The sequence below is a fragment of the Pavona decussata genome, unplaced genomic scaffold, assembly GCF_977016875.1.
Source record: "Pavona decussata unplaced genomic scaffold, jaPavDecu1.1 SCAFFOLD_134, whole genome shotgun sequence".
Lineage (NCBI taxonomy): Eukaryota > Metazoa > Cnidaria > Anthozoa > Scleractinia > Agariciidae > Pavona > Pavona decussata.
In genome coordinates this window covers 401,937-414,060 of record NW_028145547.1, presented here as the reverse complement: position 1 = coordinate 414,060, position 12,124 = coordinate 401,937, and the positions used below count along the sequence as shown (strand labels likewise).

Here is a 12,124-nt window from a genome sequence, read left to right as displayed (position 1 = left end):
ACTTTCACATCCGTTTACGTCCAGAAAGTGGTCGCATTAAGGATGCTTCCCTGTACAACTAAAGAGTATGTCTAGCTGTTCCTGTAGTTGCACAAAGCTGACCTCCAGTTTTCTTGGTGTGAAGTCACTAAAGAATAACTATACGTCGCTATATAGGAAGTCAGTTCATCGCAAGGCCTTTCTCGCCTCTATAATACCCTCACCCGTTCAGCGAGCTAGGATCAATCCTCAAACCAAGGATCTCCTCGCCTTACATGCTATTAACGCTTACTCTACACTGTATCTTCACATCTTTCTACGTTAACTACAAAACACAAATGAAGCTAAGATTGACTTTCAAATGCTGCCGTTTGATATTACTCCCAGAAAGTTTTCATTTCCTAGATACATGTTGACAAAAAAAGTGATATCTTACCTTATACCATGCTGAAATGGAGTTGTACAAAGGATTGAGATTTCCTCCGCTTGTTGACTGGTTTGCTGACACTAAGACTTCGGGAGAGTCATTGTAATGCTTCTTAAACACGACATCCTAAATTAGAAAAAAAAAAGAGAGATTTCAACTGCTTGTGAATGACAGTTCAAAACAAAACCGGCCTTGGCAAGTTTGGAACATTTTAAACAAAAAATGAAATAAACAAGTGAACCAATTAATCGAGCTATTATAAAAGTAGAGGATGGAACAAAAAGAAAGAAAGGAAGAAAGGAAGAAAGGAAGGAAGAGGGAATGAAGGGAAGGAAGGAGAGAGAAAAAAGGAAATGAGAGATGAATGGTTAGGATTACTGTTAAGAGTTGAGAATGTATGAGTGGGCAAGAGTACATCTGAAAGAAAACGAACAGAAGAACGAATGAAAAAGTAAACGAAAAAGTTAGTGCGCACAGGCGTAAGTGCGTGTTTGTATGCGTGGCCATGGGTGTGTGCATGCGCAAATGCAGCCGCGACTGCAAGCGTGAATGTATAGATGCGCGTGTGTCACCTAAAAATGACGCTGCAGCCGCACAAGAAAACGTGATTGGTTGTAAAGGTAGATGGAGAACGTAACAAACCTGTGAGCAGAATAATGACTTACTTACCTCACAAAACGCATAGTTGAAATCTCGGGATGGCTTGTTCGAATTGGAGAAGTATATAGCTCCATGCTCTCTAAACAGAGGTCGATGAAGCTCTTCAAATGCTATTCAATCCTATAAAGAAGCCATCGTTTGTTATTACGTTAATGGCACTTTTCTGAGAACTATTTTCCAAGAGCAAGAGTGATCCTCTGTCCTAACAATACCCAGTGCAAGACTATATAAGTCAAACAGCACGATATTTCTTTTTGTGTTATAATGGAAAGTACGGATCTAAGATAAAACATTAAAAACGTACTTTAGTAAAACTCAAATAACAACTGTCCTCCAACTGTACCATCCAACAAAGAGATAAATTGAGTGCAGTTTTTCATATAACAGGCTTCGGCTGAGTTTTGACGCGAAGTTTGAACTTGAAGAAATTATAAAGAGAGTATTAACTTAAACCACTCACAACATGAATACTTCGGTGAACTCCATCAAAGTTCTGTAATTCTCGAACGCAGATCTTGAAAGACGTTTTCGTGATATCTTCTAACCACACAGAAGATGCATCGTGCTTCACACCACGCCTTTCATGCTCCGCTGACACTAGAACTCTGGGCGTCGACTTAAACTTGCTCTGTAATCAAGGACAACAAAAAATGGCCTCAATTTCAACGGCAATGTGAATGTTTTTATGCACATCAAGGCGGTAAATGAAAATTTATTTCACCTAAACCGAACTCAAATCTTGAAAATCTCTGATTTTTGGCTAAAGTTATGATTTAATTCACCGTACTTTTTCCCATTACGTCAGTCTTTTTTTTTCAGTACTCTGAGTAAGCTAGTGTTGAGGTTTGTGTTGAAACCACCGGAACAGATCAAAATTTTGAAACTCAGTTTCAAAAATAAACCAATAGCAGTTTGCCTCCTACCGAGGGAAGTGGCACGGTACGACAACTCGTTCCAGTCCACCAAGTCGGCATGTCCATTTCACCAGACACTCCCCCGTCAGGGGCCCCCTGGTAGGCAAGCCAGTCAACTGTAGCAAACGTCTCTCCATTTCTCTTCTCGTTTCTCCCAGCCTGTGTAACACAAACGGTAAAATTATTCTCCATGATTTCTTCAACCCAGGCAACCACAGCTTCGTGGACATATCTGGGATCTGAGAAGTTCACGTGATTGACGGAAACCTGTATGTGAACCGGTTTGTCAGGATAAAAGATGTAAGGAGCAAATGGAAATTGTTCACAAACTGCTTCAGCCCAAACTGGATAGTGGCGGAGGCGATGGCGGCCCTTTTGCGATGGAAATCCTGGAAATAACTTAACAACATTATCTCAATTCTTTCTTATAATAGGACTACAATGCTGTTGCCATAGGTATTGAGGGTCAAGTTGCCATACTTTGCTTGAGCTTCACCAGGCTTATGCGCCTAAAGATTGCTGTCAGATTCATTGGTGTGAAACAGTTTATAATGATTCAAGTGAATACAGCAAATTCTGTAAAAATCTTCATATTACTTCACATCTTCATTTTTTTGTGATATAGCTGTCGTTTAAGGACGTTGCCTACTTTTGTTACTGCACATACATTCTGCGCATCTGGAGATACTCGGGTTTCCTTTGGGTGGTACTTGCTAATACAGGGGTATTTTTGCGCGGTTTAAAGCAATGCGGAGAAAGCAGAACTCAGCAAGTGCTCTTGGTATCCAAAATGAAAATTGGGTGGTAACCATTTAAGAGATAATAAAGCTTTAATTTGGAAAAATAATGCCATACACTGCTTTGTATTTTACGGCTTTTTAGAATAATTGTGGCTTAATTATTTTTTTACTAAAAAATGCGTGGTTAGCCCCAATTTTCTTTTTGGATTCCAATAGCCCTTGCAAAGATCTGCTTTTCCCGCATAGTCATAAACCGCGCAAAAATGTTTCAGTATTAGTGGACACCGTCCTTAAATACACTGTTTGGAAGTTCACGCTTCTTATATCGATTCTCATGATGACATTCGTTAGAAGCTGTAGTTTGTATAGTCGTTTTTTTTTTCTTTAGTTCCGTGTAACTGTTACTATCCACTTTTAATTGCTTGCAATTGATTATCCCTTTGCACAACCAGTAGCCATATATAGCCACTTAATCTTAGAGCTTTCTGTAGTTCAGTAGTTTACACGAAGAGGTTTTACTGTTTTCCGAATATTTTTACTGTTCGTCACGTCGCAATTTTAACAGATCCAGTAATGTCCATATGTTATACCAAAGTACATTTTATGCACCATCTCAAAATATTGGGTTTGTAAGATTCTGTCGAAAAGGATGAGCTCGACAAGTGTCTTTGTAAGCATTTCCATTTTTAAGGGAAATAAATTCCCTACCCTGGTAACTAAAGGGTTACAATACCTCTATGAAAAGAGAGTGAATTCAGCGATGTTACCTGTACAGTCACCCGGATGATAGACAGTAAAATTTGCTCTCAGATGGCACATTTCTCGCTGGAACACACACACATTGTCATATGTGATACCATTAGAGGAACACACAGGCTCTTCATACGACGGACAATTATCCACGCATATGCATCGCGCGTCCCTGGGACCAAATGCCTTACAAACGGCAAAGTACTTACAGGAAACATTAATGCAAGGATCAACATCTGTATAACATAAATTAAGAGGAAAAGCAATAAGGAAAAAGAAAGTGATAGAACCGATAATAGCCCGCATCATAAAATCATTGTCACTTTACGAGGGTTTAGATTACATCACTGGGCGTCTTGTGAGCAAACATGGATAATTGGACCATTAAAATGTCACATTTCATCACAGTAAGTAATTGTCCAAGCTTTTCAACTGTAGCTGGTTCGTGTTTTGCATGTACGTCAAAACAGAACTTGCAAATTTTTCCCGCCTTAAATGTTTCAAGGGCACCAGACGAGAAAATGTAAATAAACCCTTCAAAGGTTGCGTTTTCTTACCTTACAAACTGATATTTGTGTAACTAAACACACTTCCATTCATTCACCTCAGAGCTGACCTTTTAAGTAGCTCAAACTTTCAGAGAACAGAAGCCCATTCCCGGAGTTTGCGAGCTGTTTTTGGCTTTCCAAAAATCCTAGCTGACCTTTTATTACACGCTAAACGACGTATTTGTCTGTTCGAAAACTTTCATAGCAGAAAAAACTCATAATTTCCATCAACAAAGGCCTTTTGAAGACCTACTTCACTTAAAAGAATCGTTGAGTGTCCCTTTTGTTTAATACACCAAGTAATACAAGCATGTGCATTTTTTCAAAGGTGTACCCATTTGGTAATTTAGTTGTTACAGTAACGTAACAACTTGTTTACCTCCAATAACTGCGTAATCAACTGTGACCGGATCATGTTGGCTCTGTATTCCTGCCAAGTCTTTTATGCACACGCGAACATAAGAAATTGTTGTTTCCTGTGATAAGAGCAGAAATGAACTCAAATAAGTAAAATGGCGATCAATGCTCTGAATGATAACTTTCTTCAAGGTTTCAAGGTTGAAGATAATTGTATTGCATGAAACTTGGTACGTCTTGAGCGGAATAGCAGCCGGATTTAACATGTAGTTTGAAAGTTGTGTATTTATGCGACGGTAGTTTATACCGAAGGTGCTTTTCCTATTCAAATCTACTTGTTAGTAAAAATGGTAACTTACCTCGTTCCAGGTGTTAAGGACGTTGTTTTCCGGCTTAACTGAGTACACGTTCTTGCTATCGTATAGATGATTGACTGTTACCATGACAACAGGAGGTGCATAAAACTTTTCCGTAAAATTAAACACCTGTGACAAAGAAAATGCAAAGGCTAAAGGTCCATAAGTGTCCTGAGAGATGTAAGCGTGACAGCGAAGTTGATGACGTAAGTTAAAGGAAATCCTAAAATTTGCTTTACATTTACAGGTTATACTTTAGGGTTTTTAGAACATTCGCGGTATTTTTACAGTTTTAGTGCCAGATATTTTTCATCTATTTTAATTTCTAAACTAACTTACTTAATATAAGTGTGCGTGTGTGTGTGTGTGTACGTGTGCGCGGTCAAAGTTAATTACCATAAGTCCATATTGTAATTCTAATATAAGATTAGTTATTTTAAGTGAGGAATCCGGACTTGTTATAAGCCTCGTGGTTTCTTTCAGGTTTTCTGGCCATTTATTTTTTTTCATCAATTTTCTTTATTTTTCTTTCCATCTGTAAATGTTGAGTATATGGCAAAATAAATGTTGTATTGTATTGAATTGTATTGTATTGTATTGTATTGTAATTTCAGAAGTGAGATCATAACGAAATAGTGTCCCATCGTGTCCTCAGAACGTTTTTTTGATATCTCTAAATATTAGTGACCTAGTTGGGGAGGAATCAACACCTTACCTCGATGGGGTTATGTTTTTTTGTTTGTTTGTTTGTTTGTTATCGTTTTTTTTTTTTGTTTTTTTTTTTTTTTTACTGTTTAAGGTTTGTAATAGCAAACAGAAACTAAAAAGAAAAATCATTACCTTGCAGAAGGCGAAGTTGTCCTGTTTCAGGGGAGCCCCACCATTTTCAAACTGGAGTTTTCCTTGGAGAGTCAACTGAGCAATTCCCTGTGAAAATGCCAACCAATCCTGAAAGAAAAAGTCTAAAAAAATTGCTTAGTTACATGTTACTAATAACTTCTTTTTGTCCAATTTGTCAAATTCTTTCCTTTTGACCTTATACTTTAAGTGTTAAAGAAAAACTAAGGACAGAGGCTGGGGGAAGAGTTCTTTAAGCTGTAGAAAATCGACTTCGACACTATATCTTGAACTCCACAATACTAATTATCTTTTTTTATTATTTTAATTTATTTTCTTTATTTTACCAATACTAAATAGCTACTTACAATACTAACAATACTTGCACTACTGACAATACTTACTACACGTACAATACTAACAATGCTGACACTAAACAATACTTACAATACCTACATTACTTACAATACTGACAATATTCCCGATCCTTTTTAAATTAATTATTTTATACTTGCATTGCAGTACAGTTGAGACGCTATTACTGTCACACCACAGTTAAAGCAAGCACGTCAAATAAATACAACACAGAACCTTTTTTGCGGAAAATTAAATTAAATTTTAGGAGGAAAAAATTACATGGCTTGAGGAAGCATGGCTGAGAGTATATTTTAACTTCGTGAATCGAGAGGCAATTTATACGAGACAATTTGATACCTCCCATCACAGGAAGGAGGTTAGGAAAGTCAAAAAAAAGCTTTTGTATATCAGGGTCCTTATCCTGCATTTTGCTAAATCAAATAAAATAGCTTGCAATTAAGGGAAAGAGGTGCACCTATTTATTTTCTAAAAGAATGAGGATTTAAGCCCAATATTATGACTGGAGTAAGGTTGATAGCCTTTAAATCTGTCATGCTTTTTCGGTGATAAGCCATGCTTGAAACACCGCCAGATCTGCAGGGCGTCGCCTCGCAAAAACAAAAAAGATGGACTATACTTTCCACCTCAATAAAAGGTGCACATATTATCTTTTCTGATGCCTATTTTCTTCAAGAAATCATTTGTTGTCAGTCCGTCTGGGTAACAATTTGTATAGGTAATCACATGATTCCGAGTGCAATTTGGAATAAATAAGCACGAGTAAAATTTTAAAAGGCTAACAAAATTCCACGATCCCGCAGGGCGAGTGCAATTTGTGGCCTTTTAAAATTTTACAAGTGCTTATTTATTCCAAATTGCACGAGAGAAATCATGTGATTACTTGTTAATAATATACATTCAAAAATTTCAAATGAGTTTTTGTTTATTTCTTGTCCGTCAGCTAATGCTCCGCCTACATGTCTTTGATTGGTTTCAAAAATGACAAGCTCGATTGACATACATCATACGTACGGAAAACATGTTAAAAATACCATCACTCTAAAAAGAGCAAGTTTTCAAATCACAAAGCATAATTTTAGGTCAATGTTAAAAGAAGTCTGAAGTCTGATCACCGTCCTCGGCATGTTTTCGAACTGATTGGATCTTAGGAGCCGGGGCTTTGCAGACAGTCCAGACTGGCGTGTTTTAACCTGGTTCTCAATGAATTCATATTTGTTTTCGTCCAAGCCGACATGAAAATCTTCAACATGATGCTCTACGCCAAAATATTGAGTCAGGAACTACCAAACCGTTTGTACCAGAACTTGTGCTTCAAAGCGTTTTGCTTTACAACAGCTCATTTAATTCAGTGTTTGTCAGACTTCTGAGACTTGTTCAGCCGCTTGACTTTAAGCTAACCTTGTTGTCGCAGTAGTCGAGCTTTACCTTCAAGAACTTGCTTCGAACCTTTTTACTCTCGGTTTCTAATTGTGGAGTATTTGTAACCTTGCCTTCTTAGGTAACGTTCAATTGCAGTGCGAAGACTGCCATGCTCGTATAGTCTTTCCCGTCTTCTTTACGCACTGTTGCGTGGAAATCCCCGAGAATTTTGTTGACTGCCTCCGGTTCATAGTTTTCAATATTTTGGTCGTAGACCTTTTCTGCTGCGATATACGTAATTTCGTGTGTCGGGAAGAAAAATGTATGGCAGAGCGCTTTCAAAAAGTAACGACCTCGCAAGTACATGTTTCATAAAACGCAACCAAGACAACCAAGTTTGCTGTAAAGATTTGTAATGGTTAGTGCAAAAACTTTTACTGCTTACCTTTTTACACGGGATGCCCTCAGGGCATGAATCAGCCACAGCATCACGCGTAAATGCCAGTATAGGCATCTTGTTTTTTTTTTCTTCATTGTAGCCACAAATTTGCACATTAATTTATGCATTAAACTCTCCCCTCTCCTAGTAAGGATGTATTGTTCTAATTGTCTTCAACAGAAGCGGCCCAATTAAAATCTATTATTTAGGCACATATTTCGAGAGAGGGGCCTCACTCATTCCTTCCTGTGTGACGTCAAATCTGATTATTTGATTTATTCATTGAACCTTCATTAAATTCTGCCCTCTCCCAAAAGGGATCTGTTGTTCTGATTGTCTTAAACAAAACCGGCCCAATCAAAATCCATTATCGGCGCGTATATCACGAGGGAGGGGACCCAGTCATCTCTACCTGTGTGACATGAAAGCAAATCATCATTTAGAAGGTTGTTTTCGTTCAATGCAGCGTCAATGGCGGCCACATGTATGAATTTAAGACTCTGATCTGCCGTTTTGAGAAAGAAAAGAAACGTTTTTCAAGCAGTAAATCGAAAAAAATAACTTCTAAGTAGTACTCGACAGTTTAAACGGTGGAAATTGGGAGAGTTCACAGCGAAGAAACTACACTTTCACAAACAGATCGAATAATTCAAGGCGAAGGAAACCAGACCAGTTCAAGTGGGGGTTATAACGTTATGGCATAGTAATTTCCGGTATGATTTCCAGTAACACAACGATAAAATATCACGCAGTCTCTCTGAATAAAATCATTCAATTATTTCAATTGCGAAGGGAGGATAGTTTTTAAAAATCTGCGAAGCATACAATGGGGAATTAATGAGGCTACATTAAGCATTCCGTGTAAATGCCATTAGGGGGCATCTTTGTTTTTGTTTGTTTTTTTCGCTAGACTTTTGTATTATCCCGTATTCTAGTAAAGGCTCAGAAATTACAAACAGTATTTTCTTAGATTGATTCCTCATCTCGAAACAATCAAACAGAGTTCTTGACTCGTCTCGAAGGAATGGAGAAAACCACCTGAGAAAACCGAGTTCGCAAAGTGCCTCGAGAAATTTTATCTCTCTGGTAGACAAAAATATAGAGTACAAAGCAATTACTCTTAGAAGAATTAGAGCTGGCTGTATAAAACCGTTTAGTATCATAACAGATCCAGAGTTCTTGAGAGCAACAAGGCACTGGAAGCGTTTCAATTGTCGGCAAAACACCGAGGAAAGATGGTGAAATGCTTGCGCAGAAAACAAAGAAACACTCACCCGAGAAATCGTTGCAAAACTTTTTCTGTTCCGTTCGGCCCAGCTGACACAACAAATCTTTCGCAACTTCAAAATAATGTTTGTTTTCAGGCTATAACTTTGTGGAAATGTTTGCCAGAGCTGTTGGCGTACTAGACGAGTACGCAATTTTGATGCAAGTGCGATCCACGCTCTCGATTTCATTAAAACTTCTGAAGGAAGCTGGTTGGACGGAAAATAAGGAATGCGGAGTACGGAGTGTAGTAGATGAGAAGTATTGAAAATGCTAAGTGTGTGGAAATGCATTAACTTTGACAGATTTATTCATTTCAAAGCATACGATAATTTTCACAGCAACAACCCTCCCATTCGCACCCCATACATGTACCTGATAGAAATTCCAACAGTCATTCTCAGAGAATATTCTTTTCAACTCAATAGAAGGAATTACCTCCACATCCATGGTACAGCCATGGGCAAACATTTTTATAGCCGGCATTGAAACAAATATTGTTAACCAAAGCGTCGTAAAACCTACAGTTTGAAAACGTTACATTGACGATATCTTGTTTCTGTGGGACACTGATAAACACGATATAGAACGGTTCTTTGAACAAGCAAACTCATATCATCCAACTATCAAATTTACGGCTGAAATCTCAAATGCTGAGACTACATTTCTGGATACAGTTGCATACAAAGGCAATCGATTCCATCGTCATTCCATTCTGGATATTTAAACACATTTCAAGCCGACTGAAACCTTTCAATACACGCATTTTTCCTCCAGCCATCCACCAGGAGACAAGAAAGGATTTGTTAATGGCGAAGCCCTAAGACGCCTACGAACAAACTCTTCAAAAACAACATTTGAGGAAAATAATTAAAAAATTAAATCACGACCCTTGCTGGAGGCTACCCAAATAATCTGATTGAAAAAAGTTTATCAGATGTCAAATTTACTGAAAGGTCATCAGCATTGAAGCAAACTGAGACAACACCCCCAGACAAATATTGCCTTTTGTAACACAATACCAACCATCAGTGCCCAACCTCAAACATTTTTTAGAGAAATCTTCAAAGAGCAACCACTTATTTCCTTCAAAAAAGGAAAATCTCCAAATGATATGCTTGTCGGAGCAAAAATATAAAAAAGTTACACATAAAAAATGTTTCCATTGTTAAAAGTCGCGCAGGCCTATCACCCCTTGTTTTTTCCTACTGAGTTACAAAGAAAGTTTAGAAACCCTCATTTAACCCTTTAATAGGACGTGTAAACTATTTAGAGTAGAAACGTTTTTGTTTTACACTTCCGTTTTGTTCCAGTTATCACGAGTAAAACATTTCTAAGCATTTTTTATGTTGAATAAATGCGTTAAAATGTTTTGAGATGAATAAATCTGTCAAACCACTTTCATTCATGCGCGTCCTTGCCCGGTCAAATCAGTGTTAAAACTCTCTTTTTTTAACAAATAAAGATCGCCTCCAGCTTTTTTCTATAAACCTGCGCTTTGTTAGCAATGTGTTGAATAATAAAACAATTCTCCTGCTCAGTCTTGCGGAATTTCGTAAAAGCGTCGGACACCTTTAAACTGATTTAAACAAATCATCTTTCTTAAGGTTTGCTCTAAAAACAATAGGGCCACCAAACTGTTTTATTAAACTCAAAGTCAAAGAAGAATTTCCATTTACCCTGGTTTCTGCATCTTAAGGTATTTTTTGATCCGAATAGACTTAAGTGCTTAGTTGAAAGATGGTAAATCAATCATCTTCAGTTTGTATCATTTTGTGGAGACGCCAAAAAAAAAAGGTTCCCTGGAGGAAAAGAACAACCAAAAGAGTTACAAGCCATGCTAATCTCAAAGTCTATGCAGGGCATTAGCTACTCGCCATCATTAATGTATCTGCCTACTCCGCTCGGGGATACCATGCGATGGATTGACATTTTCTCCAGAGGGGAGTAGTAATACTACTGGTCACTTGGTGTTTAGGGGTTTGGCTCGGAGTAGGCAGTTGTCATCTTGAAGGTCAGTGAATCTGTTTATAGTTGATTCATACGAAATGGAATTTAAGATCCAAACTGGCGTGAGACACGAATAACACTGCTCTTGGGTATTTGCCAAATACGACTTAAATGTGAGCTGGAATTGTTTTCTGTCTGTTTTTTCGACTAACGAGTCGAGACGTTTTAATTAAATGGCAAAGCAACCACCTTCTTATTTTTGAGCGATTTAATTTACAAGTACTTATGGAACAGGGATGGAACAGGTAGTGAGGTATGCTGGTCATTGTTAATGCCAAATTCTAAAAAGAAAAGCTCTCCAATTGATATGCTACTTCCTTTGTGTTTAATGAAGTTTTTCTTCATTAACTTATCAAATGGGAGTCATACCTGTGCATAATCAACCCTTTCACATTGTGTTCCGCTGGTGAATGCATTGAAGGAGGCGGTGCCGCCAAGTGCTCCCGAAGGCGTGCCGCGAAACGCAACCCAGTTCACAACAACAGATCCATTTGAACCAATTCCTGATTCCAACACACAGACGCGGAAATTATTCTGCGTCACTTCGGCGGTCCACACTACTGCTAAATCATGAACACTGGGCGGTTCATTTTCATGGCTGATAGATGCAAGAACACGAATATTGCCAGAGCTGGAAAATACCTGAGGGTATTGCACGGTTTTGCAATGGACCAAGTCAGGATATGACACAGTGAAGTTGACCTTTCCTTGCTGGAACACAATTTGTCCTAACGGAAAATTATATGAGAAAATGTAGTTTAAAACAAAGATTCAAAAGAGAAAAGAAATGAACCTTCAGGAGCAACGAATGACTTTAAATTCTCCTGTGACAGATCCAAACTGGCGTGATCGTTTGAGTATCGGAGCCAAACGCATGGTTCTAACATTTCAAGTTGTTCAGTTCAAGAACCGGACCTTCAAGGCTAAAACGAATTGCAATTAGTGGCAAGAGAATAATTGCACTGGTCTCACGTTCGGCCAAATAGGGAAAAGCGCACGATGTTAAGAGCGTAGCTAACAGCTGTACAGCTGGGAACACCCCCATTCTTGCAGAGGAGAAGCAAAACTGCAGAAACAAGGACTCCGACCTATGCGTTCTGGGTG

At 38.2% G+C, this 12,124-nt stretch overlaps 1 protein-coding gene and 1 pseudogene across 2 annotated transcripts in view; both read right to left on the bottom strand.

Moving 5' to 3' along the window:
• Nucleotides 1-9,481, bottom strand: part of LOC146467573 (uncharacterized) — a 30,239-nt pseudogene extending 20,758 nt beyond the window's left edge. Inside the window, exons 1-9 of the transcript XR_014867689.1 lie at nucleotides 9,386-9,481; nucleotides 5,572-5,679; nucleotides 4,735-4,860; nucleotides 4,398-4,494; nucleotides 3,488-3,706; nucleotides 1,990-2,369; nucleotides 1,527-1,694; nucleotides 1,076-1,186; nucleotides 416-532 (exon numbers count right to left, since the gene is read on the bottom strand). The product of XR_014867689.1 is annotated as an uncharacterized LOC146467573 (transcript). The remainder of the gene's footprint in view (nucleotides 1-415; nucleotides 533-1,075; nucleotides 1,187-1,526; nucleotides 1,695-1,989; nucleotides 2,370-3,487; nucleotides 3,707-4,397; nucleotides 4,495-4,734; nucleotides 4,861-5,571; nucleotides 5,680-9,385) is intronic.
• A 1,902-nt stretch (nucleotides 9,482-11,383) lies between these two features.
• Nucleotides 11,384-12,124, bottom strand: LOC146467572 (uncharacterized). Its single transcript, XM_085125621.1, has 2 exons — nucleotides 11,993-12,124; nucleotides 11,384-11,748 (listed from the first exon to the last, which is right to left on the bottom strand). The coding sequence occupies exons 1-2, from the start codon at nucleotides 12,063-12,065 to the stop codon at nucleotides 11,384-11,386; spliced, it is 438 nt and encodes a 145-aa protein (XP_084981747.1). The 5' UTR covers nucleotides 12,066-12,124.